General features: G+C 51.1%; 1 protein-coding gene across 2 annotated transcripts in view; it reads right to left on the reverse strand.

Annotated features, from left to right (window-relative positions):
* Positions 1-1,186: 1,186 nt before the first annotated feature.
* The window catches only part of PIK3R5 (phosphoinositide-3-kinase regulatory subunit 5), a 96,277-nt gene continuing 70,359 nt past the window's right edge, over positions 1,187-27,104 (reverse strand). The window contains exons 6-19 of one of the 2 annotated variants that reach the window (XM_067547764.1): positions 26,590-26,659; positions 24,088-24,262; positions 23,279-23,432; positions 22,029-22,112; positions 19,222-19,969; positions 18,534-18,687; positions 17,844-17,969; positions 17,086-17,214; positions 16,107-16,200; positions 14,206-14,282; positions 12,232-12,325; positions 8,035-8,117; positions 6,452-6,561; positions 1,187-4,993 (exon numbers count right to left, since the gene is read on the reverse strand). In XM_067547764.1, the coding sequence (XP_067403865.1) occupies positions 4,846-4,993; positions 6,452-6,561; positions 8,035-8,117; positions 12,232-12,325; positions 14,206-14,282; positions 16,107-16,200; positions 17,086-17,214; positions 17,844-17,969; positions 18,534-18,687; positions 19,222-19,969; positions 22,029-22,112; positions 23,279-23,432; positions 24,088-24,262; positions 26,590-26,659 (2,246 nt within the window). In that variant the 3' untranslated portion in view covers positions 1,187-4,845. Of the gene's footprint in view, positions 4,994-6,451; positions 6,565-8,034; positions 8,118-12,231; positions 12,326-14,205; positions 14,283-16,106; positions 16,201-17,085; positions 17,215-17,843; positions 17,970-18,533; positions 18,688-19,221; positions 19,970-22,028; positions 22,113-23,278; positions 23,433-24,087; positions 24,263-26,589; positions 26,660-27,104 lie in introns of both variants that reach the window. The other variant, XM_067547763.1, reaches the window with a different exon arrangement.

Raw genomic sequence — 27,104 nt, forward strand, 5'->3', positions numbered from 1 at the left:
ACAAATGGCAGGTATTTTCCATGGAAAGTTACAAATGAAAGTAGAATATTTCATTTTGTTCAACTTTTTCTTTTAAACGAGTGTTCCATTTTGGTTTGGTTTTAATTCCCCCCCCCCCCCCCCCTTTCCTTTCTCTCCCATAAAAAGGGGGAAAAAAGAGAGAAAGATAGGGAAAGTTTTTTTTAAAAAAGGCCAAAAACTGGAGGAAAAAAAATCAAATCATTTTTGAAAAATTAAAAAAGAGTGAAAAGGTTTGTTTCCTTCAAAAAGACATTTTTAATTAAAAATTGATAAAATTTCAACCAGCTCTGATCAGAATTAAAATAGTGTTGGGTGGGTAATTCCTGAAAGATTGTTTATATATAAAGGCTGTCAGCATCGCTTTGTACAAGTTGTTCACCTCACGGAAAGGGAACACAAAGGGGGATAGGAACACTTCGAACAATTATTTTTTTAAATGTAATAGTGGGGACCTATTTGCTTGTGTGTGGAGTTTTGGGGGTATAGTGTTGGCTACAAAGGCACAGGCCAGAATGCAACATGTGGTAGGTGAAAAGAAAACACATCCCAGCTCCATAGCAGTTGTGCTAACCTTACCATAGTGGTTACTCGAGCCCCTCACTCTAGGACTGTAGTTTTTTCTGTAACTCTGCTGCTTGGATGTATCATACTACAACCTGGTGTAACTTTATTACAGCCAAAGGAGCTGCAAGACTTACAGTCCTGGAAAAAATATCCCTTCTTTATCTGCAAAAGAGGAGTTGCTGCAGGGTATTACAGAAGAAACTCATTCACTGTGCTCTCCTGGAGACTTTACTTTTATTCTTTCTCCTCAATCTGACGGAAAGCTGTTTTAGACAGACTGTATACAGCCACTCTTTTTATGGAAAAGCGTATGTAACTCGCATCAACCCAGTGTGGGTGGGTCTTCACTCCCCTCTAGTGGCTTGACTATATACCCTTAGGATAAGCCGGTCCCTGTCCTCAAGTAATACGTCCAATACTTCAGCTCAGGCTGTCGAGGTTAATTCTTTTCAGCTCAAGGTCATGGCTTCAGCCCCTGTAAACCACCCATCTCTGGCCATCGCAACGTTTGAAAGGATCCAACTCCGATGCCTCACTATTCCCCTTTCACCATCAGGAATTGCTGGGCACCTTTATTTACGACACGAACTCTGCACTCACATTATTCTTGAAATGAATCAACTTTTAATATTTTACAGTTTCCTTAAAAGTTCATTTTGAACAATATTTTACAAGTTAGCCCAGACACACAAACTTGCTGATGTCCAGCATATGTACAGTTCAACCTGACATGAGTTTCTATCATTTTAAAAAAAGCATTGCAGGCCCAAAGAATTGAATCGGGTTATACAGTCCTGGAGTTTTGTGCTTGCTTTTCTTCATCACAGGGCAGTTCTGTTCTTCAGTATTTTGTATGGCCAGTGAAAGCATCAGTGTTTACAACGTTAACAGGGGCAAGGATCTATTTAGTCACAATGGCCACGATCACAAATTACACTATGACAGGATAAGGTGCTATTTTAAAGTGTTAAACAAAAAATGGCTTTCCATCTGCAACTCCACTCAAAAGACAAACACAGATCTGCTAGCCAAGAAATGAAGAGTCAGTGGGAAATTGTTGTTCAGTGTCTGGAAAAAACATTTAGAGTGCAATGCTATAAACCCCCCTGACTGTTTTACAGGAGAAAATGAAAAGGACACTGGACAACCCTGATTTCCATTTTGGGACCTCCCAAGGCTACTTTTAAATCTCAGTGGGCTGCTGTACATGCGCACAATACATCACCCGACCCCTGAGCTCTTTCGATGGTGAGTGGCTATGAAACAACCTAGCCCCTCCAGAAGGACAAAGCGGGTCCGGGTCTCATTGCGGGTCCGGGCTGGCTTGGCATTTCCACTGAGATTACTGCTGAGAACAAAAACGAAGTATAAATATTAAATAAAAGGTTCTGAGGCTCTTGGGTCCATAGAGCTGATGTCCGAAGCAGGTGCCTCTCCAGGCGGGCGGCTGTGGAAGCCCAGACAGCATCCCCCGGCCATAAATTCCTGCTGCCGCACAGGGGCAGCGTAGGTTCGAGACCCACTTTGTTACATGGAGGTGCCTGCTTAAAAAAACAACCCCATGCGCTGCAAGCCAAGAACATCACTGTGCTGGTTCATTCAAGTAGGAGGAGGAATGCCAGCCTCAGGCTGTGAGGGCTTTACTGGGAGGCATCTCCAAAATGCTGAGGAAGGAGCCATTAGATGATCTTCATGCACGAAGAGTAGCTGTTTGGGCTGAGAGGAGGATGTGTGGGGGGCCAAACACAGGAACATGCTAGGTCACTGGAGAAGCCATCACTTTCAGATCCATACCTGCTGAAGACGGTTTGAGTTGCTACCCCAAGCCCCACCTTTTGTCCCTGGGCCATGAGTAAGGGGTCAGTTCTCATTTCCGTTCCCATCACCAGAGCCAGAACTCCATACACAGAAGCAACCAGTGCCCAGGCCGGGAGGGGGCTAGGGTCTGTGCTCTATGCTGGATCTACTGAGCATCATGTATGGAGGGGGGCAGGGCCACACCAAACCAGTGGGCTAGTGTCAGCCGGGAAAAGGTGCCCCTGGGGCCAGATGGGAGCTCAGTCTGCAGCCATCTGGCCTATTTCGCAGCAGTGACCCCTTCCAGCTGCCCGTAGGTGCTTGCAGTTTACAGCATGGGGTGCTGGAGGGTGAGGAGTAAACAGAGGGCAGAAATGCGAGGGGTCCATGCCAACTCCCCCCTTCCCCCCTTTACACACTCATTTCTGGGTGCATTTCACTCTCCTCTGAGCTGTGGCCAGGGAAAACCCCAGCAGGACACACAAAAGTTCTGCAGTACTTTTCTTTGCCAACCCTGGACTTTGTTTTACAAAAGTTTGTGGGCTTTTGGGCGAATGGGGACTTGCGGTTCGTCAGACCTCGAGGCTGACACAGACTGCAGGAAGGTAAATCGCCATCCAGCTGTCTAACAGGGCATAAAAGGGATCCACTAACCAACCGGCCCAGGACCTGCAGCACCCCTGAAGTGCAGTGGGAGAAGGGGCACATCCCTGGCCCACTGGGCACAAGCCCTCTGGGAAGGCTTAGCAGGAACTTGGCAGACACAGGTCTGGGCTACGATGCTCAGCCAGCCGTGGACAAAGAGGGGACAGCTGGCATGTGCCCGACAGATTTAACCCTCAAAGTGCAGGCCGTCTCAATATCCAGATCAAGGGCTTCACGGCCATGCGGCAGCACCACCCATCCTGGGGGAACAGGGGTCCCAATCTCACGCCCAGCGACGCCAGGGGCACGACAGATCCGACTCTCTGTTCCCAGTCAAACAACACGGATCCGAACCTTCTAAGTGACTCAGGCCACTGCCGGCAGCCTCCGGGGACACCTCTCAGTGCAGTGAGCCCCTTCTGGCTTGGCAAAAGGGCATTTTAGCTGGGGCCAGGGGCCGAGCCCACCTTGCGTTCAGAACCGCCCGTGCTCACGGGAAGCAGCCTAGGCCTGCGTGCGTTAGCGGGTTAGTAACAGTGCAGTAGGGCAACGAACATTAATAAATAGCTTCGTGACGAACAGCATCCAACGAGGCTCTTCCACCTTGCGTTGCATTGTGGGTCGGTGCACACCCACAGCTATTGCACCTTCCTGGCACCTTGGAACAAGACGGAAGGGACTGACTGGTCTCCTGGTGGAGAGAGGGGTTCTCTCGGGGGCCTCAGCATCAGAGAACCACTGTGTCACTAGTGTTTTTGGCTCCAGGGCCTCCTGCAGCAATGCTGTCATGCTGGTACGTTTAAACTTGACCCCACTCGATACAGCGGCCCCCCCAGTACTTGCCTTCCTCCCCTCATGAAATGCGAGTGTGATTCCATCGGCACCACACGCTCACCTCTCCAGGGTGTTTCTAACCCAGCACTCGGTGCAGGTAAGCCGGCCACAGGAGCGTTCACTGAACGGGAGAGCTTGTGTCTCCCCCAGAATTTGAGCTTTCAGAGATGTGGCGGAAGTAGAGGCGGATCACGCGGGTGACCTGGTTTTACAATGAATGTAACACGGTGCATAGAACAACGTACGGCCATAAACTGCCTATTGCACTAGATCACTGGCACCCAAGCCGTGGTCTGCAAGCTGCATTCAGTTCCTCCTTGCCCTAAACGCAGCCCTCATCTTTGTGGCTTGGCCTGTAGGACATATAAGACGCAGAACAATTCAGAGTACACATGCCCTGGACCCCAAAGAATTTGTAACTAACAGAGATCCTAAAATTTGCTTTAGGTGAAGCATCATCAGGACATTGGCAGCAGGATAGTTTGAAACTCTCCAGCAGTTTGAGATGACTCGCTACACCCCAGCAAGTAAAGACCTTGTTAATTTGTGTGACCCCAAAAACATCCACCCGTCACAGTCTTTCCGGTATCTACACTGGCTGCAAGTTCACTCCAAGTACAGCTGATCAGGAAAGTGGGTGGCACTCCTGTCCTTGTCCCATCCCTTCCAACCACAGTGCCATTTGGAGATCACAACGAACTCACTTCCCTCCCAGAGCCAGGAACTGCGACAACTACCAGAGCTCTGAAGTGACCCCTCCATTTCACAAGGGCATGCCAGACACAGCCAGGGGTAGCTCATCCATTGTGCTAATGCTTCAGGTGCAGGATGGTTGGGTGCAGGAAGATCTAGTTCCCCGACTCAAGGGAGTGCAGTAAATTTCCTCTGCCAGAGGCTGCTTTTGCATCTATCGGGATCCGCTGGAGGCGTGTCTGGTCGGAAGCGTGTGGGGCCTTGGACGTTACCCTAGCCTTGCTGGTTCCTCTATGGCAGTGCTCCGCTGAAGGTGGCAATGGGCAAGCACAGAAGAGAACAAAACTCAGGCAGGCCTTGGTGGAGGTGATCCAAAGATGAGGTCCTCGGCGTGCAGGGTTCGCCATCCCGGGGCTTGTAGCATGCCGAGACCTCGCACCTGCAGATAAAGTGAGAAATGGAAAATCACAGGGTTGGGGCTGGCTCAGATCGAAAGGCTCAGAGCGCAGTAAGGACGTATGCCATGGAATTCAGGTTACAGGGACCACACACCCCCTTAGAGAGGGGCCTGATCTGCACAGGCGCTGAGCACCTGTACAACAACCAACCCCTTTCAAGTTGCTCAGATTATGGACCCAGAAGTGGAGGCATCCAAAAGCAATAGGCACTTCTGAAAATGTACGCCCTAAAAAAAACCAAACCCACAAAACTTTTGCATTTCCTGAATTTAAGCATGGAACACTTTCTCTTTTGCATTCTCTGTATCAAATTTTTAAATGATCTTCTTTGGATCTGGCAACAATAAAGGAATTAAGATAAGAGCTGGGGCATACGTAGTTGAGGAAGACCTCTGTGAAGCTCAAAAGCTTGTATCTCTCACCAACAGAAGTCGGTGCAATAAAAGATCTGACCTCACCCACCTTGTCTCTCTAATATCTTGAGACTGACATGGCTCTAACACTGCGTACAATCAAATTAAATGTTCATAGGTTCCAAGGTTAGAAGGGACCATTCAATCATCCAATCTGGCCTCCGGCCAGAGAATTTCACCCAATTACCCCTTTACAGAGCCCAAGTGATAATACACTGCTCTGGGTCATGTCATCCAATCTCATCCCTGGTAATACAGCTTGGTCCTCTCTGAGGAGAATTAGTAACCCATCGAGGATGATACTCTAGGCTATACTCATGGATGGAAAAGTCAATTGTCTTTTCCCCTTTCCCCCACAACCTCCCCACTGAAGGTCATGTGGACTTTCTGGAGTGGGTGTCCTGATACCAGGGCAGAATCCATCTGCTCTGTTTATATGCTCAGCCCAGTTTCTAGTCACAGTATTTACTGTGCCTGGAATTCCCCTGGTTTACTGATTTGTCCTGCTGGAAGATCTCTTTCAGCTTGGAGATCCTTGGAGACCGCACCATACCCCTAGGTGGGCTATTGAATGTTAGGAACTGGAGATCTTCTTTCAAACCTTCGACCTCTTGCTAAAAGTTCAGTCTCCAAGTGGCTCCAGCATGGAGCAGAATTGGAGAGGAGCAGCACAAGCACTGAGGCCTGTTGATAACAGTGGGGAGCCTTGGTGCAGAATCCATCCTGGGACAGAGGACTATTAGTTGTACCCATGTCTGCACGCAGCTGTCGGGATCTGAGAGGCGCCAGGGCTCATGACCTGCAGCGTTGCTGTATAGCGCAGAGCCCTCCAGCCCCACACAGGCCACCTACCGCCTCTACTGCATGTTTACTGGAGCTCTGGCCACATAGGGTCAGAAGCGTAAGCAGCACATATAGTCTCGTCCCCCCAGGGCTCACCCGACTCGTTGGGGGTGCCTTACACACAGCACGTCACCAGCGGAGGGCTGGCCACGGCAGCAGAGACACATGCTGGCTGCTTCCTACCTTGTGACACTCTGCAGGATTTTCTGCTCATCCTGATCCAGGCACACGGCAAAGGAACAGTTGACCCCAATGATCTGCACCTTGTCTGCTTTTATCTGGGACACGCTGATCTGCTGCGAGAGAGAGAGAGAAACACAGTGGTCTTCAGCCAGCGAAGCTGGGCCCTGTGGGGTGGGCAGCAAGGGGCCAGGAACCCTTTCACTGTGCGCTGCACCTTTCAGGGTACATCTGCACTTAGCCCTAGGTGCGATTCCCCAGACTCGCTCTCAGTGCAGGCGTGGGGGCACAGGCAGCAGCGAGCAGTGGTAAGGGCTTGCTGTGCCAAAAACAAACCCGCCTGAAACCAGCAGCTTTGCACTAGAGGTGGCTAGCCCAGCGACACTACTTCTGTTAGCAGGTCAGCCCGCGTATGTCTGGGACTCACAGCCCTGGTGTCAGGGCTTGGCCCGGGGGGGCAAGGCTGAGAGGCAATTCAAGAGGGAGGATTTCATGAGGTAAGACACACCCTGGACGCTCACGTACGCATAGAGACATTTGTCTTCCTTACTCTAGGATAACGAACTAGACTGGGAGACTGTGTTGGTATAACCTGCCGCTGGAGGGGCGGGGGTGTTACACACCCACCTCTGGGTCCAGTCCACGGAGGATACGAGTCTGTTAAGAGATGTCCTTTCGCACAAGAGTAGCGGCTCGTTCTGATAGTTCTAGAGCCCCCGGTTCAATCCCCACTTACGACCAAGGCTCTCATCGGGGATTTAAACCGCTGGGCCTCACACACATACAAACGGGAATTTATCCAGCCTGGGAAAATGCTTTGAAAGCAGGAGTTATATATATAGATATTTGGATATCTGGATTCGGGTGATAGAAGCAGAGAGGGCTCAGACTCTCCCACCCGGGCTATTAAAGTAATTGTTCAGTGTTAAAATACTGTGACCAAGATTTTCAGAGGTGGGGGCCCATAAGAAGGCTCCCCAGTCCTAGTCAGGCACCTGCGTAAAGGAGCTGATTCTCAAAGGGGCTGAGCACTCAATAGCTTCGTCTGTGGACTTTTCAGCTGCTGGAGACAGCACCAAATCCCAGTCTCCCAGCACACGACGCTCACAGACAAAACTGTCAGCCAAGCACATGGAGCAGTTATTCCCTACAACTCCCCGACCAGCTTCGCTATCAGTGCCAGCATAAGATGGCAGCGCATCGCTCCCTGAACACGTGCTGTGCTGGCAGGGCTCCTCTGCCACCCTGGCTTCCAGGGGCTGATACAGCCCTGGATACACAACAGCTGCAGCTTTGCCTAGGGTTTTCCCTCTGCCACTCGGCCTGCTAGTTCTTACTGTGCTGATGCTACCACCGGCAAGACTCCCTGAGCCAGCTGCCGCTGGATAGGTTTGCTGGCACACGCAGGGTCTTTCTGCCAGTCTCAAAGGGGAAGCCCCAGAGTTCATGGAGATGGCAACTGAGATGGGATCCGGGTGCAAGTTACTGGCCTCTCCATGGCTCTCAAACCTTCTCCTCCCCCAGCAGCGAATGGGCCCAGTCCCTCTCTCCTCGCCCGCCCAGACGAGGATACAAACACAACTTACCTGATTGAAGCTCTTCTTTGACTTGGAGTTTTGCCTCTTGACGACCTCGGTGATGGTTACAGTCAGACACTCCGTTTTCGAGTCTGGAACACAGGACAGCGGGTTTATTTGGTATTCAAAAGGGTTTGGCTTTTAATTGAAATGGTCTCTCTGGCAGCCAGGGCACAGAACCGCCACACTCCCCAGGGAGCAGCCTCCGGCTGGGCCTGGCCAACTGCAGGTTCAGGTCTCTGAAAGGACAGAGGGGGGGAACTCTCGATCCCGTTCCCCATGTTATCTTTAACGAAGATCAGTCGCGCTATCAGGATGGATCTCACACGAGGCCAGAATACACCTGCACCTCGGAACAGTATAGAAATTAGCCCATATCAGATCAACGGAGGGCTATCCCTTAGTCTCAGACTTTGAATGGGCCAGTCCAGGGGTCCCACATACAACCCGAGAGCCTGAAAATGGCACCTTACGTTTGGAAAGGGAGATTATTACAGGAGTTTAGGATGCGCCTTGAGTGCAGGGGCCTGGACTGGAAGACCTTTCGAGATCCCCTCCAGTCCTGAGTCTGTGATTATGATTATTATTATTCCTTTGTATTGGAAATCCCCAGCTGGACACAGTAGCACTCCAGGATGGTTGTGAGCTACAAGATCCCAAATCCCAGCTCAATGGAGTTAATTAATTATCTTAGAATAAAGGGTACAAAAGGAGACATTGCTCAGCTGCCACCTACAACAGATGTTCCTTCCAGCCTCACCTCCTCTCCCCACACACACACACACACACACACACACACACACACACACACACACACACACACACACACACACACACACACACACACACACACACACACACACACACACACACACACACACACACACACACACACACACACACACACGGAGAAAAACCAGAAAAGGCAGGCGGAAATACTTAGCATTATCAAGCCTCAACCACTATTCAGCTTTACAAATGTCACGCTGAAAGCCAATTAACTTCATTAGAGGCTCCAAAAATTGGATCTACAAAAGTGACTATTGCAACATCGGCTGGAACAAATTCTAGCTCCCTCAGCATAACTAGTGCAGGCCAAGTGACCTAAAAACTTTCCTGTCTTCACAGAAGGTCTGACACCTTTCAGCTATTTGTGAACAGCTGGTGTCTCGAGCTGCCGTGACATCCTCTGGCCAAACCAGTTAATCTGAAAGACCCGTGCCCTCACTGAAAAACCAAGAGATAATCCCAGACTTCTGTGGCATGTAGGAAATTCAAGTGCAATGGGGAAACCTCTCCCTAGACATTGCATTGCCTGGAGAAAGACACCCAGAATAAACTCAGCTTGCAGGCAGACCAGCAGATTGAGCTCGAGAATAAGGATAGAAAAATACACCTTTGTAAGATTTGCAACCTGGTGGTGGTGAACAAAAAATAAGCAATAGCAAGACTTCAGCTTTTCAAGGGGGAGGGAGGGAGGTGTCTGAGTGGATGGGAGAGCTTTACATATACCGGCTCTGAGAAGCTCCAGTTCATTGGCTCTTGATCCAGCTGAATGATTGGTCCAACTGCTACTTTTATAGCAAATTTACACGTGCCAGGCACACCACATAGAGCACTTTAGCAAAATGTAATAATGTAAGATCTTCTTAAGTGAATCTATTCCATCTGCTGAAGTAGTGTTGCTTTCAAGCAAAGAGAAGAGCCATAACCCTCTAATTAAGAAGACTATGGTACTGAAACATTTAACAGGGTGGCTCGGACACATTGTACTGCCAGAGTATCTAAAGAAAGACATTTAACAAACAACACAAAACAGACAGACAGACCAACTGCCTTAGGGGAGCAGGGAGGAAATGAAAGCACTGGCCTCTTGTGAGTTCAGTTATTAACTCGACTGGAGAGGCTCAGCTGCTAAGGATGGCAGGAGACAGACAGACAAAGGTCAAAGCTCACATCTCCCTGGTTCTCACATTGCATCTACAAGAGCATTATTTTCTTTTGTGCTTCTAAGTAGGTATTGTGCAGCCTCCAACGACCACATCTCTACTGCAGCAAATTTCTGCTCTAGTCCTCTTTGGTGAAGAAACCCCAAACCAGAGCAAACTCACCAAGATTCATGTGTTTGATACAACCCCAAAACTCAGGCTGGGTGCAACAAGGGTCACAAACCCAGCTCCTGCCAACAGATCAGAGATGCTCCGGATTTCAAACGCCCCCAAAGCGCTGGGTGATTGAGCCAGGCCCCACCTTCACCTTTCAGGAACCAGGGCACAAGCTCTGCCTGAGAGGAATTGCTAGACTAGGTCCGACACTGGTCCGAGTCCAACGTGCTGCCTTTAACATTGGCTGGTACCAATTTTTTCAAAGGAAGGCACAAGAAATTCTGTAGTGGAGAACATTATGCAAACTTCCACAAGAGAGGTTTCTCCCTAACCCCAGGCAGTAGGCTGTTGCTTCTATATCCAGGATGTTACTGTTCATATTAGTTATTGGAGATATCAATGTGCAATACATTCTGAATCCTGCTAAACTCTGGTTTCCACATCCTGTGGCAGAGAGAGTCCTACAGGCTGTCGTTGGTGTAATGTACAGGTTACATCTGGCTTTGAAACATGACAGAGCTGAGTGCTGCTATAAACAAACAATGCGTTGAATTTCAGACCCTGCACTGACCAGGTCAGACAGGCTGTCCAACGGTCCCGACACAGCGAGTCTCAACTGCAGCTCTTGTTGAAGGGACACTGCTCAACCCCCTAATCAGCTGCAGAAACCAGCAGGGCAGATCTCAAGCTTGGTGTGTTCTGCATTTTTCCCCCCCTGCATCAGCAACACTTTCTTGTTCCCAGAGCAAAAAAGCTGCTTCAGCAACATGGAGTCTGCGCCTGGGTCTGATGGGATCTGACCCATATCTGAGGAGCAGTTCAGTGACACAGCACTGAGTCTGCTAGGCTGCCTGCCGCTCAAGTGGGCTGGGATGACAGCTGTGTACGAGGAACTGAACGGCAGCTCCGAGAGCACGTTCACCTTGGAGTGGCCGGGACGCACCAGCCCGGCAGGGGGGCCAGGTGTGAGCCGGGACATCCTGAAGAGAGGCCCAGGCACCCCGTTGCTGTGGGGCTGCCTGCTGCCATGAAGGGGAAGTAATGTTAGACTGCCCAGGAAGGTCACAAAACCGCCTATGCATTCAGGGACACCGCGCCCCTCTGCTAACGTGGCAGTTCCCGTGATGATCCCATTTCCCCTCTGGCAGGCTTTGAACTGTCACTGGACTGCTCCTCCTCAGCCACGGGTCAGGTCCCTTCAGATCAAGCAAGGCAGGGAAGGCGAGGAGATGGCTACTAGGCAGATTTCACCCCTGTAACATCCACAGCAGCTTCTCACCCTGCAGTCCTTCAGCCAGCCCTGGGCCTGTCTCCAGCCACAGCAGGGGCCTAGTTCATTCCAAGGATCCTACACAAAGTTAATCCAGGGCATGGCCTGCGAGGCCCAGGGCAGAGCTTGGGGTTGAGTGCTTTAGCCAACAGGCCTGCAACCTCTCCCCAGGTTTGACAGCCAGGTGGAGGGTCAGAATCCAGGGCTCTTACCAAGGAACTAACATAACGATTCACAACACAACATTTCGGCCAACAAGACACGCAGCAAAAAAACTGCTTAGAGAAATCAATGCCCCGGTCCTCTGCAACATCCCATTCCTGGCCTCTGTTGTCTGTCCCAGGCATGCGGTATGTTTACCCTGTGTGCACCTGTCCGCCAGGCAGAATAGTTTTGGAAACAATTTTTAAGCCCTGGCTGTGAGGTTTGTTAATGGGACACGGAACCATCACCTCTGTCACCTGCTTCATCTCAGATCAGGTCAGCACAGATTGCCAGCCTCTGATGGCTGCTCTGCTCCTGCACGAGATGCGTTGCTGATCTCACTCCAGTTCCTAATGGAGGGACGAATGGCACCCTATGGGGAAGGCAGAGAGTCCAATGCCTTTTCACTCCGGAAAATGGCCTTCCAGGTGAAGGGGACCTGATTCAGGATGGTATGGCTTGTTTTGGTCCAAAGCTCATAGGGCATCTCCAATTTATCTTCTATGTATTACACACGCATGCACGCACACACACACACTTACACTTTGCCATGCCAGAACCACCATTATCCACTTCCCTTCCTCTCCCACTGCCCCGGTGTAAAGTTTTAAGGTCACCAGCACTCACCGAGCTCTTCGTATTTTTTACAGCCCTTGCTGAGGTTGACGGAGGTGCAGACCTTTTCAACATCGTTCCAGCGGCTCCTTCCACTGATTGCTGCCTGCAGAGACCAAGCAAAAGTCAGGGAGATGGGTCACATTCCACCTTGACACTGCTCTTCCTCACCCCTGACCTTCGGGCTGATACAGACCAGAACTGGATTTACTTTGAGCTGGAGGGTTCTGGTACTTTTAGCAGCAGTTAAACGTACTTGCTGTGCACTCCAGCTGCCAGATGCCCATCCATTCCAATAATAGTTAACAGTGGACAGCTGAGCAGGGTGCTGAATCGTCAGCAACTGGACTGTTATAAGCAGGTGGGGATTGTTCTCAGGATTCTTGCTATTTTGGTAAGGAAATCCACCAGCGTGAAATAAGAGCCAGTATTTATATCGGGCCTACCACACTTCCTGCTCACTTGGAGGCCACCAGCAGTTATGCCAATAAATGAAGATGAAAGCAGAGGCCAGTCAGCCAAAGTGCTTTCAGCTCCTTTAGGCTCGGCTCCAGCAAAGCACTTAAGTACACATTTCACTGTAAGCATCAGACTAGTCTCGTCGAAGCCAACTCATGAGCTTAAAGTTAAGCACCGGCCAAAATAATTTGCTGGATCTACTGACATGCAGTAAACACTAGACGTGTTTGCCAAGTACCAGAAGAGTGCAAACTGGCACTATCCTTCAGCAATGAATAGCCTCACACCCCCACATTTTGGTTCTTTCTGTCCCAGATGAGGTTCCCTTCATGTTCCGGAAACAAGCACATGGAGGAGATGAGGGTGAGATATGAACAGAGTTCTTCTTGGGGATTATATTCTTTTCATTTAAATAGCCACCCATCCCGTTCACAAAGGGCCATCAGGCAGAATCAATTCACACAAAGAATTCCCCTCCCAAGAGGGCCACAAGGAACCTCTTTGCATTACAAGCGGAAGAGTGTGTGGGAACCTGGTTTCAACACAGACTCTCCAGGGCTGCACCACAGCTCAGCATTAAGATTAAAGTCCTGTCTACACTGCAAAATGCAATCACCTTGTAACCGGGTTCCCAGACACGGGACCTAGTCAGATCTCCCACTCCATGCATGACTTATACTTGAAGGCAAAAACCCCCACCTGGTTGTTTGGCAGTGTGTTATGATGGGGATGGATGTCTTCCCTACTCCGCAGAGAGGAAAGATCAGTTCCTACCCTGAAGCACAAGATATTCTCCCCCCGCCCCGATCAGTTGATATTAACACACTCTCCTAATCATAGAAATGTAGGCCTGGAAGGGACCGCAAGAGGGCCAGGGCCGTATTATCTATTAGGCACAATAGGCACAGTGCCTAGGGCCTACGAAACTTTCAGGGCCTACGAAAAAAAATGTATATATAATTTTTTTTTTATTTAAAAAACTATTATTAATAGCTTAAAATCAAATTAGTTATTTCGGTCGGGGGGCCTACGAAGGCAAGTGTGCCCACGGCCTACGAAGGTCTTAAAACGGCCCTGAAGAGGGCATCTAGTCCATCCCCCCACTACGAGGCAGGACCAAATAAACTAGACCATCCCAGAGAGGTGTCTGTCCAATCTGTTCTTAAAAATCTCCAGCGATGGGGATTCAACAATCTCCCTAGGTAACCTGCTCCAGTGCCTAATGTTAGAAAATTTTCTTAACATCTAACCTAAATCTCCCTTGCTGCAAGCTATGCCAGTCGCTTCTTGTCCTTCTCTTCAGAACAGTCCTTTATATATTTGAAGACTATCATCGGGTCCCCCATCAGCCTTCTCCTCTCTAGACTAAACACACCCACAGCAGCTCTCCGAGTTCTATTTATTTCTCTCTCCACTTGGAGAGATTTCCTTCATAAACTCTATGCAGGTCTCTGACTCTGTGGAGGTCTGCAAAATGCTGAAGAGGTTTCTGCAGCCTCTCTCCCCCTGTGACTAGCAGCCAGTTACCTTGCTGTGGGCGATGTGTAGTGTTAGCGGGATTGCTTCTCTGTCGCCGTCTATTCCCAGTCTTTTGCTGCCGGGACCTTTGCAAGACAAAGAAGCTAAAGTCACACAAGAGCCTTTTCTCTTCCCACTCTTTATAGATGTTCACACTAGCTGCTCCCTACCCCCCACTTAGGAAAAGCTGCCCCGTTTCTGATGAGTCCAGCTCCTCGTGATCTCTCAAGTCATGCACCTGGTGCCAGCAGAACAAGTGGCCTTAGGGTACGTTAGCTTGCTACAAAGCAGAAGGGGCATCATCACTAGAGGCTCAGAGGAAAGACCAGGCACCCTCTCATTGCGTGTGGTGGTTTGGCCAACGAAGACTGCTGGCTATTAGGGACAGAGCTAAGAACACCAAATACTTCAGTAGGATTCGAATCCTGGTCTTACAGGGGTTCTACTATTCTGTCCCAAGGCGGACACTGATTCCCATTTCCAGAAACCATTACTGCATCAAAATGTGCTCTTCAGTACACCTGCAATAGCCAGGGAGGGATCAGTGTTAACCTGTCTGTTACACTCTATCAAACGCCTCCCAGTTTGTGGGAATGTACAGAGGAGCAAACAGGAAAATTAAAGTTACTTCAAAAGCTGCCTCCCGTGACTAAGCGAATGGAGGACTTTCCACATAAGATACAACACGCAACTGGAGACATCTCCACAGAATGAAAAAATGAAATTAAATTAGCAGCAGCTGTTGGGTAAGTGTTGGATCTTGGGGAAAATACGAAGCAGTAAAGAGCTGGTTTACCACCTGGGCCTCCTTTTTTTTTTTTTTTTTTTTGGCAGATTTATACCTATAATAAATTGGGCTTGAAATTTTTCATCTGAAGTTCACAGATGCTTTTATCAGGCAAAATTATTGCAGGTACAAAAGGGTGGGTACAAAACTGCATCATCGAAACCAGAGGCCCAGTTAAAGATCATGTCCTAAGTGTTTAAAGATGACAGTGGTCAGTGGGTGTTAAGCATAACATGGTTCAGTCCATAGTTATGGGGATGAGGCCAACCAATTGAATAGAGAGCACTTTGTAAGCTCTGCTTGGAGACAGGAAGTTAGAGCACAGAAAAGGGATCAGTGCAGAAAGAAAAAACAAGATATGTGGTTGCTTGCAGTATATAATTCAGCCACTAGATGTCTCTGTGTGCTACACAAAGCTCCGAACAGGATGTGGTATCTGGTAAACAAGTAACACTAAATTGGAACTGAAGCTATGTGGATGCCTGCTTGTGTGTCTGTTGTTGTAGCTGTTTTCTATTAAACAACATTTCCTGTTTTAAAATATCTGTGAATCCATCTATCGGGATAGATTCCACGTGTCTGCAAAAAGAATACCTCTGTTCCATTTCTTTGCCTAAGAAGGTATAATCACAAAGATTCTCAAAGCTCCAGAAAGAAAGAGAAATTATAAGTAAATAAAAACAAAACAAAAAAAAAAGGAAATCTAGCTTCCAAGACAGTTGACTGTGCCAGGACCTTAAAATAAATTAACTTTGGATAAGATAAAAGCAACTAAAAACTTCCTTGAGAAACAGAACTCGTAAAGACTGTTACTGAAGGGAAAACGTAGGTTTCACAATACTTTAATTTCCAGGTTTGTAAAAATCCCTTTCTATATCCTAGCTCACTGCAGAGTTTATTTGGAGCAACTTTCTCCCAAACCACCTGCAATCCAACCCAAATGTTGATCTGATTTCTCTGTGCATTTCATATGAGCTTTTCTAGCTTCTCTAAGGTTATTAAGCATCCACCATCAACTCTGTTTGTGCCCCCATTTCTAAAGCTGCCATAATGTCACTACAGAACCTATAATGCATGAGACTCTAGGAAGGCGAGGAAATCTGTGTCCAGATCTGATACCTACCCGACGCCCGGATGGCTCGCGTGGCAGCCGAGTGACCCAGTTCGAGGGAGTGAATGAAGACCTCAGTCTTCTTCTCACCACCAATGAAAGTTAGCTGTCAGAGGAGGGAGAGAAGAGAGGGCTGTCATGTGAACGCATTGCAAAATGGGGGTGCTGGGGCATATTCCTACTAGCCCAATGCCTTCAAGGGAAGCAATGCAAAGAGAGAGAACCCCTCAAACTAGACAATCCCAGCAGGGCAAGTCACAGACCGCAGCATTCCTGCTCTGCGAAATGTCTGCCATCATCACTACCTACATATTCATCCCACACTCATCACCCTGTTATCAGAGCTCCGGGAAGACAAGAACCTTCCTCTCAAGCTCTGCATGCTGGACAGAGCAGACTATGGAGAACAGGCTCCTGGCAGGATGCAGAGGGGTTTCAGAAAGCAAAGCATAGGAATAATTTCTATCCAAGTGTGCAACTGGTAGCACAGGTGAGAACCACACTTATGGGGGAAGGAACACAAGCTGGCTGAGAAGTTGTCTGTGGGACACCCATCCTCTCTTAAGCATTGGGAGAGAGCGGAGCGGGGAATGCAAGTTGGAGACTTTATGGTGTGATCTGCACTACACTGCAACCATCCCCCAGGAGCTGGGAACCACTGCATTCAGCAGCCAGTCGGTCTCTCTGGAGGTTGCTGTTGGTTAACAGTCGCTCCTGCATGGCCTTATCCCTCAGGAGCCTCCTACATCAGCGCCATCCCCAGGATTGGCAAGTCCAAGGGCTGCCAGGTAGTGTCAGCAGAGGCAGCTGCATCTAACAGGCTCTACCACGTGGACTGGCCGAACCCTCGAGCACCCTGGACGTATGAGTCCTGAAGAGGCCTTTTGCCGTGCAGAGATTGGTGCGGTAGTCCGGAGTTGACCCACGCAGAGACAGAAGGTCCCCCAAGCCCAAAGCGCAAGATGGGACAGAAAGGCCCAGCCCCGCATACCTCTGTCTGGTAGAGCTGCAGCAGCACCGGGCGAGTAGCGAACCGGCAGTAGTAAAGCATCATGTCAGCCAGGATGGGCAGCTGTTCCCTGGAGTCCTCCGGAGGCTCCACCTCGTGTTTGGCAGATTGCTGGTGGAGGCGCAAGGAGGTAAATGGGAACTCACTCTGCATCCTCCTTCCAGCGCAGGGCGGGGAGGTCACAGGCTCGGAGACTAACCCCCAAAACAGGTGCAGTGGCCGGGCGAGCTCCGCCCCAAACAGGCCTCCACCCCACCCGGCTGGGCCAGCTCAGCCTCCTCGGCCTCTCTGCTGGGAACGGCGCCACAGGCGTGACCAGGGTGTGGGGAGGGCGGGGAGTACTAGCGAGAACATCACTTGCACCCGAGTCTCCCCCCGCTGGCCAGTCAGTCTCCTAGTGCACAGCAGGGCTGATGGGGGTGCTGGCCTCCCACGCGCTGGGGGCCAGGCTGGAACCAGTCCTGCCCCAGAGGCAGGCCAGGCCCAGCAGCGGGAGAGCCTCCAGGTGGCTCCAACCGGGATCTCGCAGGAGAGCTCAAAACTGTACCCAAGAAAACAGCGCCCTAGGGCCCACTCTACTGGCTCAGACCATCGGCCCAGCTGCTCCTGCACTAGCAGCTGATGGTGGATACCCCAAATGAAGGGGAGACCCTCCCCCCGCCCTATGCCCACAGACAGAAGGGGGCAGTGGGGCCAGGGCCCAAAGCCAAGCTCGTTTCCGCCTGAGCGCCCGGACATACCTGACACAGGACGTCTGTGGGCAGGTTCATCAGCCCGAGAACGTTGCGCTCGTACCACGGGTCCAACATCCCAATGTAATGGGAGATCTCGTTGGTGCTGCTTTGTGCCCCAGCTGAGCCAGGATCCTGCAACCAGACAGACAGAGTCACTCGGGGGGCGTCTACGCTGCAGTTAAACACCTGTGGCTGGGCCACGGCAGCTGACTTGGGGTTGCAAGGCTGTTAACTGCGGTGTAGATGTTCCGGCTCAGGCTGAGCCCTGGTGCTGGGACCCCATGAGGCGGGAGGGTCCCAGAGCTCGGGCCTGAACATCCACGTTGCAATTAAACAGCCCCGTCGCCCAAGCCAAGTCAGCTGCCATGGGCCAGCTGTGGGCGTTCAATTGCAGTGCAGACGTATCCCCAAGGGTTGGGATTTTTCATTTATTTCTCGCACTACATGTGACTTTTGAGCTGGCCGAAGGTGTGGCACTGACGGCCCTGGAGAGGGCAGGCTGCCTACAGACCAGACAGGGACAGGCCAAGCCCCCCTTCCACGCTGCCCCAACCCTGCCAGCTTCAGGCGCACTCAGCCTGGTCAGTACTTGGCCTGTCTGCCGAGCCAGCCACAGCGGGAACCGGTCTGGTGCTGCTTGTGCGACAGGCCGGTCTCTGCCCTAGAAGTTTGTCTGAGGGCAGGCACCGCACGTACCATTTGCCCTGAGGCTCTTCGCTGCGGGTCTCCTGGAGAAGGAGGAGGAAGTGTCAGTGGTGCGGATGAGGTAAGGTGGCTCCTCTTCACCGGGATGTAGAAAAACTGCAGCTTGAAGTACCTTGTCAGTAACGGGCAATCGATTTCTTGTAGTCTAGAGTGGGGAGGGAAGGAAAGCACTGCAGAGAGCCCAATGTATCGACCAGAACGTGCCCAGAGTCAGGGACAGAAGGACACACGCACGGTCCCCGTCCCCACACAAACCGTCGCGTGCACGGTGAGGGGAACAGACACCGCAGTAGCTGTAACTTAGCTTGTAAGCTCCCCGGGGCAGGGACCATCCTTCTGTCATATCTTCGCACAGCACCTTGGCGGGAGGCACTGCCACACGGCGACGTGCACCGCCAGGGGCAGCAGAGTGGGGTGGAAGGAACGTCACCGTGTCACAGTCCTGGAGGCTAACAGAGGGACCCCAATTTCCCATCATCGCCTCACAGCACAGCTGCCTTGGGGCCCAGCCAGCCTCACCAAGGAGGCAGCAGAGCATCTGGGGCCCACCTTTCATGGTCTTCAATAGAGCTACATCCCCTGATGCGATTGACAGCTCTGGTCCTTGGGCACCAGACGGTGGCATTTGGTGGGTGGGCTGGGAAAGGGGGTCGGGATCCTCTGGCTCTGTCCCACTCACCTGAGGTTCCTGTACGCCCGGGCCACTTTCCCGGAGATGCGGTCTGACCCGAAGACCACGACCCGCAGCGTGGAGACCGTGGTGTCCTCGTTGTAGCTCAGGAAGGGCCTGCGCTGGACGCAGACGTTCTGCACTGGGTGGCGCTGAGGGAGCCGCTGGCTCAGCACGTGCTGAGGCAGGGAGTGAGCCCTCCGGGAGCGTGCTGGGATGTGCTGCTTGGCCTCCGGATTGCACAGGCTCTCGGCCCTGCGCAGAGGCAGGGAGAGCGAGCCCGTGTCGGGGTAGTCCCTTATGTCTCTCCGCAAGACCAGCTGGCTTTTGCTCTTGAACAGTTTGCGGATTTTGCTGGCCAATCTCTGCTTCTGTTTGTGGAGCGTCTTCTCCTCCTTCAGGTCCGGCCTCCCTACCAGATCGAGAGAGCTCTCGTCACTGTCTTCCGCATAGCCGCTGTCCATGCAGTCCTTGAGGCTGGAGACAAAGAACTTCAAGGACCTTCTGGAGACCACCGACAGCTCCGTGATGGAGCCCTTGGAAGCGGTGGAGAAGAGAGACAGCTGGGAATGCTTTGACGCCTCCTCCGAGAACGCTGAGTACACGGAGTCCTTGGAAACCGCTGAGATGGAGGAAAGGAGCGAGTCTCTTTCTGGAGAACAGCTATCAGTTTCCGTCTCCTCCTCTTCCTCCTCATCCTCCAAGAGCACCGGTTTGAGGACATCGCACTCCTTGTCGAGTATGTCTCTGAAGATGTCTGAAAGGCACCAGAGGAAGAATCAGAGCCAGCGCAGAATCCGAAACAACACACCACGAAAGATGAGAGGGGTATATCGGGCCTCCCAGCTCATCCACCCCGGGGCCAGTGCAGGGCTATCCTCTACGGCATGTTCTCAGTACTTTGTCCAGCCTCATACGATCCCAGTGCTGGAACTTCCATCACTTCCCTTCTGAGGCCATCCCACGTTCTAACACCAAATGCACTTGCGCCCAGAAGTCGTCTTAATAGGAGGTCGTCAACATTTCTTGACCAACAAAATGTTTTTGGTAAAAAACAAAAACAAAAAACCCCCCCCGTTTTGTCAAAATCTAAAAGCACTTTCATGAAAACTGTTAGATTTCAATGAAATTTGTATGAAAAAAGTTTGAAACAAAAATCTGTTTCCTTTCCAATGGACGGTTTTGTTTCATTTGGGTTCAAGAACCAAAGTGAACGAACATTTGTTTCACTTCCTTTCAAATTGGATTTTCAACTAGTTCTTCTACTGATGCTTCCCACACCTCATTAAAAATGTATTTTAACACTAACCAAGACAACAACTTTCACACGGCAGCCAGGGAGGAAAGCGATAAGGGCACCTAATGGCGACTGGCTCCCTGACGCAAATGTACTCAGTGCGAAGAATGAAACAGACACGCTCAGAGGACATTTGGGCCAAGTTTTCCAGACTGACAGAACTGATGCATCTCGTTGGGGCCTGCTGGTAATGAGTGCAGAGTCTGCAAGTGCACAGTGCAAATACAGCGGCTGTGAGAAAAAGAGAAGTAGCTGCTTTGCTTGCACAATTGCCACTGGGGGGAGGGAAGTTACAGCTCAGGCACCAGAAAACCTCACTCACCTGACTCGAATGGAAAGACCCTAGTATTTTACTGCCCGAAAGGTACGCCGACATGGGAGCGGGAGGTGTAATTCCCAGCTCGGGGAGACGGACTCATGCTAGCTTTCATCAAGCTAGCGTGCTAAAAACAGAGCTTCACCACGGCAGTGGGAGGGACTAGCCACCCCGAGTAGGTAGCCACCCGAACCCAGAGGCATGGACTCAGGACGGCCAGCCCTCCCACCACTCCGGCTGCGGCGGCATGTCTGTGTTTAGCACCTAGCGTGGGGACATTTCCTCAGGCTGTGACTCGCACCTCCAGCGCCGGTGTAGCCCTCCGCAAAGGAAGTTCAACTTGCCCCTGACGAGTGGGCCAGTAAAACGTGGCAAGGTTGCTGTAGGACAGCTGGCCTGTCTGCCCAGCCCGGGAAAGGCTGATGCTGTGCCTCACGTCTCTTTCAGACCCCTGCCGCAGGGCCTGGTTTATCAATTGGAACACAAAACTGGCCAAGTAACAGAGTTATTTCCCAGACCAAAGCAGGCTGCAGGGACCCAGGGGCCTTTCCCCTTGTGTCTCTCCCCACTGCTCCGTGGCTTGCCAGGAACCAGCTTCCTTCCTGCAGCCCCTCCTCAACTAAGTCTTTTCAGCCTTTCTCTGACCCCTCCGCAGCTGGGTCTGATAATCAGCCAGGGCTGGCTGGCCTCAGGCTCCCTGTCCCTTAAGGGGGCGCACTGCCCTGTTACAGTTGCATTATTATTAATGATCTGCCTTGCGATAGTACCTGGGAATCCCAGCCATGGGCCAGTCCCCACTGCGCTGAGCGCTGTGCACACAGAACAGAAAGCCCCAGGGCGCTTCCCATCCAAGTACAGGGTAGGTTCCAGCAATGTACGTTTTCACTGTTTCTCTTGACATTAGCTACGTCCTAGGAACACAAGAAGGTGCCTGACCAGCGCAGAGCAAGGCCCCAGTCCTGCAAACACCTACATACGTGCCCAACTTGAATCCTGCAAGTAGTACCGTTGACTTCAACGCATTGCAAATGAAGCACATACGTGTTTGCAAGAGCGGGGCTTGAAAGCCTCCCTGGTCTGAGAATCTGCCTCCACCACTAGCCGCTTCGGAGGAAGTCAAACTCCCTACAATGCCTGTGCCATGGGGCCAGCGGCGTTCTCCCTCAGCCACACTGGCCATCAGCTGTGAGTGATTTGCCTTACCGAAATTATCCTTGTCCCAGCTGTACGTGTAGCATCGAGCAACAGGAATGGGGAACGTGTGGAGTTTACACGACGGGGCCGCCCCTGAGAAGAGAAAAGAGCAAATGGCAAGTTAGGAGTGTAGGGCAGAAAGGCACCATCTGTGTCACTGAGTCCAGGCCCCTGCTACCACAGGCCGCCCCATCTCATGATCCCATTCATGAATTTATCAAACTCCTTCTTCAAACCATTTCGGTTGTTTGCCCCCACACCACCTATTGGAAGGGCCATTGCAGAACCTCTCTGCTCTGACGGTTCAAACCTTCTTTCATTTCCAGCCTCAATTTATTCATGGCCAGTTTAAGTTTGCCCAGGCAAGCTGAGACCGAAGTGAAAAGTCCAGCATCAAGGCCCCTCTTCCACTCATGACTCCTCCCACTCCTCTCCACCAAGTGATGCCACTGGTGATTCACCCTAACAGCCAGGGATGAAAGTGGGGAGGGGAGGAAGTAGTGAATTCTCCCTAGCTCCTCCCACAAACCAAGCTCCACCCATGTAGGACAGCAGCCTTAGAATTTTCTCACCATAGATGGTGCACACGTTAAACAAAACAGCCTCTGCCAAGCTCAGCTGGTCTCCAGTCCTCCCCTCTGGCTTGCTGGGTCCAGAGATCAGACTGGGATACAGATGTAATGATACTCCCAAACTCTGCCCACAACCCCTGCTACACTCAGTCATGACACCACAACGAGCCGTCGCTCACAGCCGCTCACGCAGCCCTTCTCCATACAGGCAGCCGTTCTGCTGGTGTGCATGCTTTCGGCAGCAGTTCAAAAGCCCATTTAAAGCGATCACTGCTAGGCATTGGTGTTGACACACTGAGATGAATGGGGCCGTTCACAGCTCACAGAGCTATACTTTCAGGCGTCTGCAGACTCAGGCAGACGACAGTGTCCCAGTCAGTTTGTGTTTTGAATTGTTTCTTCCTAACCCCTAATGACTAGAGACTTTTTTTTTTAAATACAAGCTGAGATTCTGGAGCAGAAAAAGTAACAAGAAAAGAAAAGAAAAGACTGGCTCATCGTGACGGAGTGAGCCAGAACAGTTTTGTTGTTCTACTTTTGAAACTTAGCCCCATCAAGGATTTTATACTTCGTAGCATTCACTCCCAAGCTCTCAAAATAGAGCAGCTAACTTCTATGCAAAGGCCAAGGTAGAGAAAGAAGAGTGGAACATCGGATAGATTAGAACAACCCCGCTCGCTCTCCCACCTGTGATTCTAGGGAAGCCTGCCGCCTTCCCAATGTCCTGCAGCATGGACTGCAGCTGTTCCCGGGCTGCAGCAAGGTCGCTGTTAACAGCTGCCATCTCCTGAGCGTCTGTGGTGCTAGCATGGATCTCTGAGAGCTCTTCTAAGGTCTTGGACTAAAGAGAGAACAGAGGTTCAGAGACAGCTTGTCTACACATGAGTCTCTCTCCACAAAGCTTAACCCATTTCTTCAAGAAAGACTCCTAGTCAGAGCTAGGTGGATCCCCCTTCTTCCCCCGATCCTCATGACAGGTTTTGGGTAAAAAATGTTTTAATTTCATTAAAAAATTTCCAATTTTTTGATGGATGGGGGAAGAAATTCAAACTAAGTATTTTTAAATGTTCATTCTAAATGTCATTAAACAAAAATGTATGATAGCAATGAGAAACCATTGTTGAAACCCTGTTATTTGGAGGGGGGGGAAATTTTGGACAACATTTCAACCGGCTTCCCATCGCTGCACTGTAAAAGAATGGGAAAGGATGCTTTTCTACCTTCTTAACTGATCTGCTGCGAGATCTGACCTCCCCCTTGCAACACACGAGACAATTTACATCCATGCAGCACCCGCCACCCCCAGAAAAGCTGTGCAGCCAAACTGATCCGTGAATTACACAAGGGTCATTTCCCCCCGGCATGGAAACGCAGCCATCTCTGGGATGGAGGAGACCGCTGCTTAACAGCACACAGCAAAATCACCCTGTGCTCCAGGGCAGAATTGCTGTGCTGTTCTTTAAAGGTGTCCATGCGGCATGCAGGGCTCACTCTACCTTCAGGACGCGCTGTAAGCTGCCCAGATCACACTTGGTCCCAAAAGCGGCCTGGTAGATGTGTCCAATTAGTATGACGAAGGTGCTGTGCGGTGTGTGCTCCGTGCTGCTCAGCTTCTTGGCGACAGAAAGGTATTCGCTCTGAACCTCAGAGGGGTTGAGCAGCAGAACCGTGCTAAGGGCAACACAGGATGGTGGTTAGTGAGCCTAGAGAAAACCAACTCACTGCAGAGCCCGGGTTAATTAAACAGAACCTTGCCAACTGGGCCCTGACATGGGAATGGACAGAAGAAAGAATAGTTGTGCTGCTAGCAAGATCGGGGGAGCAGAGGAACTTGGGCGCTTTGGGTGGCATTCGATCAATTCCAAACGATTCATCAGACTCCCACCAGATGGCGAGATCTTTCCACATTGCAGGAACACGGAGCCTGGGAGAAGCTCTTCACCTCATTATCCGTGTTTAGCGTAGACACACAGCACCGGTGAGCTCTCTCCCCCTCCGCACACTTATGGGCTATCAGCAATGGCACGGACAGACCAGTTTTGTTCTGTTAGTGCTTGGCAGACAGCAGGGGAGGGATGGGCAGGTTCCCTGGGCTTCCCATCAGCACAAGCTGCCAGTTGCGCCAGGCCGCAGGCTGTTCTACCAACGTGCAGACTGGGCAGAGAGCAGGAAGTTTACGTTGGCATCGGCCCACACCTGGAATTCTGTGACTGCACCCGGCGCTATGGCCCTCTCATCAGACAGACACAGCGGCCCAGCCCCAAACTGCCTGCAGTCTAAATCAGATGGATCACACACCATCGGGGAAGGCCGGAAGGCCGATGGAGTAAGACAAGGAAAACAAAACTTGCCCTTGGGACAGCATCTTGGTTAATGGGGTTGGCTATCAGGCCCACAGGGTGTTAATGGGGTTGGCTATCAGGCCCACAGGGTGTTGGCAGATGCATCAGATCCCTGGTAGCTTCCAGGTGTGATCGAAAATATCCATGTTGATCTTTTAGGCATGATAGGGTTAGGCCAGGCAAGACCCATCTCTCCCAATGTGTAGTTGCTGCTGCAGAGATCAGCCTACATGCTCAAACTCAGATCGAAACATCTGGGGGGGGGGGGGGGGGTGGTCTCAGAGGAAGGCCCCTGAACCTAGACTTGGGCTCCCTGCTACTCCATCAGAGGCAGAGCTTGTTAACCTTCAGGACACAAAGCACAGCCTGAGGCAGAGCAGTGGGGGACCGAGGAGGCGCTGCTTACCCAAGGCAATGCTCCTTCCTGGGCGAAGAGCATCCTCTAATTGCATGTTAATTGCAAACGCCCTGGTCCAGCAAAGCACTTGAGCAGGTGTTCAACTTTAAGCAGGTGACCAGTCCCACTGGAATCAACAGGACTTACTTAATGCTGAGCACACGCTGCAGTGGTTTGCGGGCCTAGGGCCTCAATACGCTAAGGCTCAGGCAATGGGCACAGGCCGGGTCCACACACACATTTTGTGCTGCTGTAACTATGTTGGATGAGGGAGGGGGGGTGATTTTTTTTTTTTTTTTTAACCAATTCAGTTATACTGGTACAGCTCCTAGTATGGATGTGGTTCTGCCAATATTAACGTGCCTAATACCAGTATAACAGTCCCTGTGCCATGCAGGAATAGGTAGCCTGGTATAAAACACCTTTATTTTTATCCTCCCTGGGTGGCGTGGTATTGTACCATTGTAACCAGACCAGCATATTTAAAGCAGTGCAACATGTGTGTCAATAAGCCCGAAATAAAAACTGTTCACAGTCTGGGCACATGACGGCAGCCGTTGCTAATAGCAGGCTAGGGAGAGATCAACTCTGTGCTCAGACTTTCATGTTTACAGATGAGGGCGATAGCGTGGGCAGGAAGGGATCGAAGGCCCAGATAAGGACCCCCTTCCTTCCCTGTCTCAGTCACTCGTGTCTACGTGCTAGCTTGTTTATTTGTCAAGAGAATGCGCTTTTATTGATCAAGCATGAACCCTGTCGAGCTTCCTGCCCAGAACAGGGCAAAGCTGTTCCCCTCCCTCCGACCTCTCCTCCGCATGGCTAACACACAGGTCACCTCGGATGGTCTCTGCTCTCCAGCACATGTGGCGATCAGACCAGTCATTCTCTGGGCAACAGCTGCAGATCAGCCCCCGCTTTTCCTTACCCTCTTCTCGCCAAGGCCATGCATTTCCCACCACCGCCAGGAGGTACATGGGGTGATAGCAAACATACTTACATAGACCCAGAATGGTCACGATGGGAATGCTGGGATTTCCACTCTATCCAAATGCCGTGACCATTCATCCAGTGCTGTTCTCAGCTGCCCCTTCTCCCCCTGAGCCCGTACACAGCCACGGCTACATCTAGGGTAACGTTCTAGGAGCCACTTGCCCAGCTCTGCCTCTGCCCATTGAGCAGGGTTGGCTCCAGGGCCACCTGCAGCTAGACCACACTAAAATGCCCCGTCAAACCCCTCTTATCCCCCCAGCAGCACTCACATGGTGGAGCTCTGGCAGCTCTTCACGGACAGTCCCTGCTCCGCTCTCACCAGCCTTTGGTACGAAATCCCTGCGGGGAAAGAGAGGAGCAATTCACAAACAGCAGCAACTTGGACCACACGGGAGCGAGAAGCCAGTAAATTACTGGCATCAAGCCTGTACAGGCCGTGTTTTTTTAACATGCGCTGAACTGACCAGGAGGGAGCCTGGTCTTTTAAAACGTATCAGCCACCACACACGAACGTCACATCTTCAGGCCTAGCCTAAACAAGGCCTTGAGGGAACATGTATTCAGAGGCTCACCCAGCTCTGCAGGTGGAACTGATCATACCCTGGGTGGGTGGGAACACAGGGTAGGGTGAAATGATAGGAGAGATCATGGTGGTGGTGAGTTACCGGCCCTACTTCACGTATGCACGAGCTCTGGAGAGGGAACAGAGGGGCGGCCAGGACCAGGCAAGGATGAATGTGGGCCTGAGGCTGGAGTGATGGGACAGGAACCAAAGGAGATGGAG

This window comes from Emydura macquarii, unplaced genomic scaffold (genome assembly GCF_026122565.2).
Source record: "Emydura macquarii macquarii isolate MOO-44397 ecotype Brisbane River unplaced genomic scaffold, CSIRO-AGI_Emac_v2 contig_1230, whole genome shotgun sequence".
In the NCBI taxonomy this organism is placed as follows: domain Eukaryota; kingdom Metazoa; phylum Chordata; order Testudines; family Chelidae; genus Emydura; species Emydura macquarii.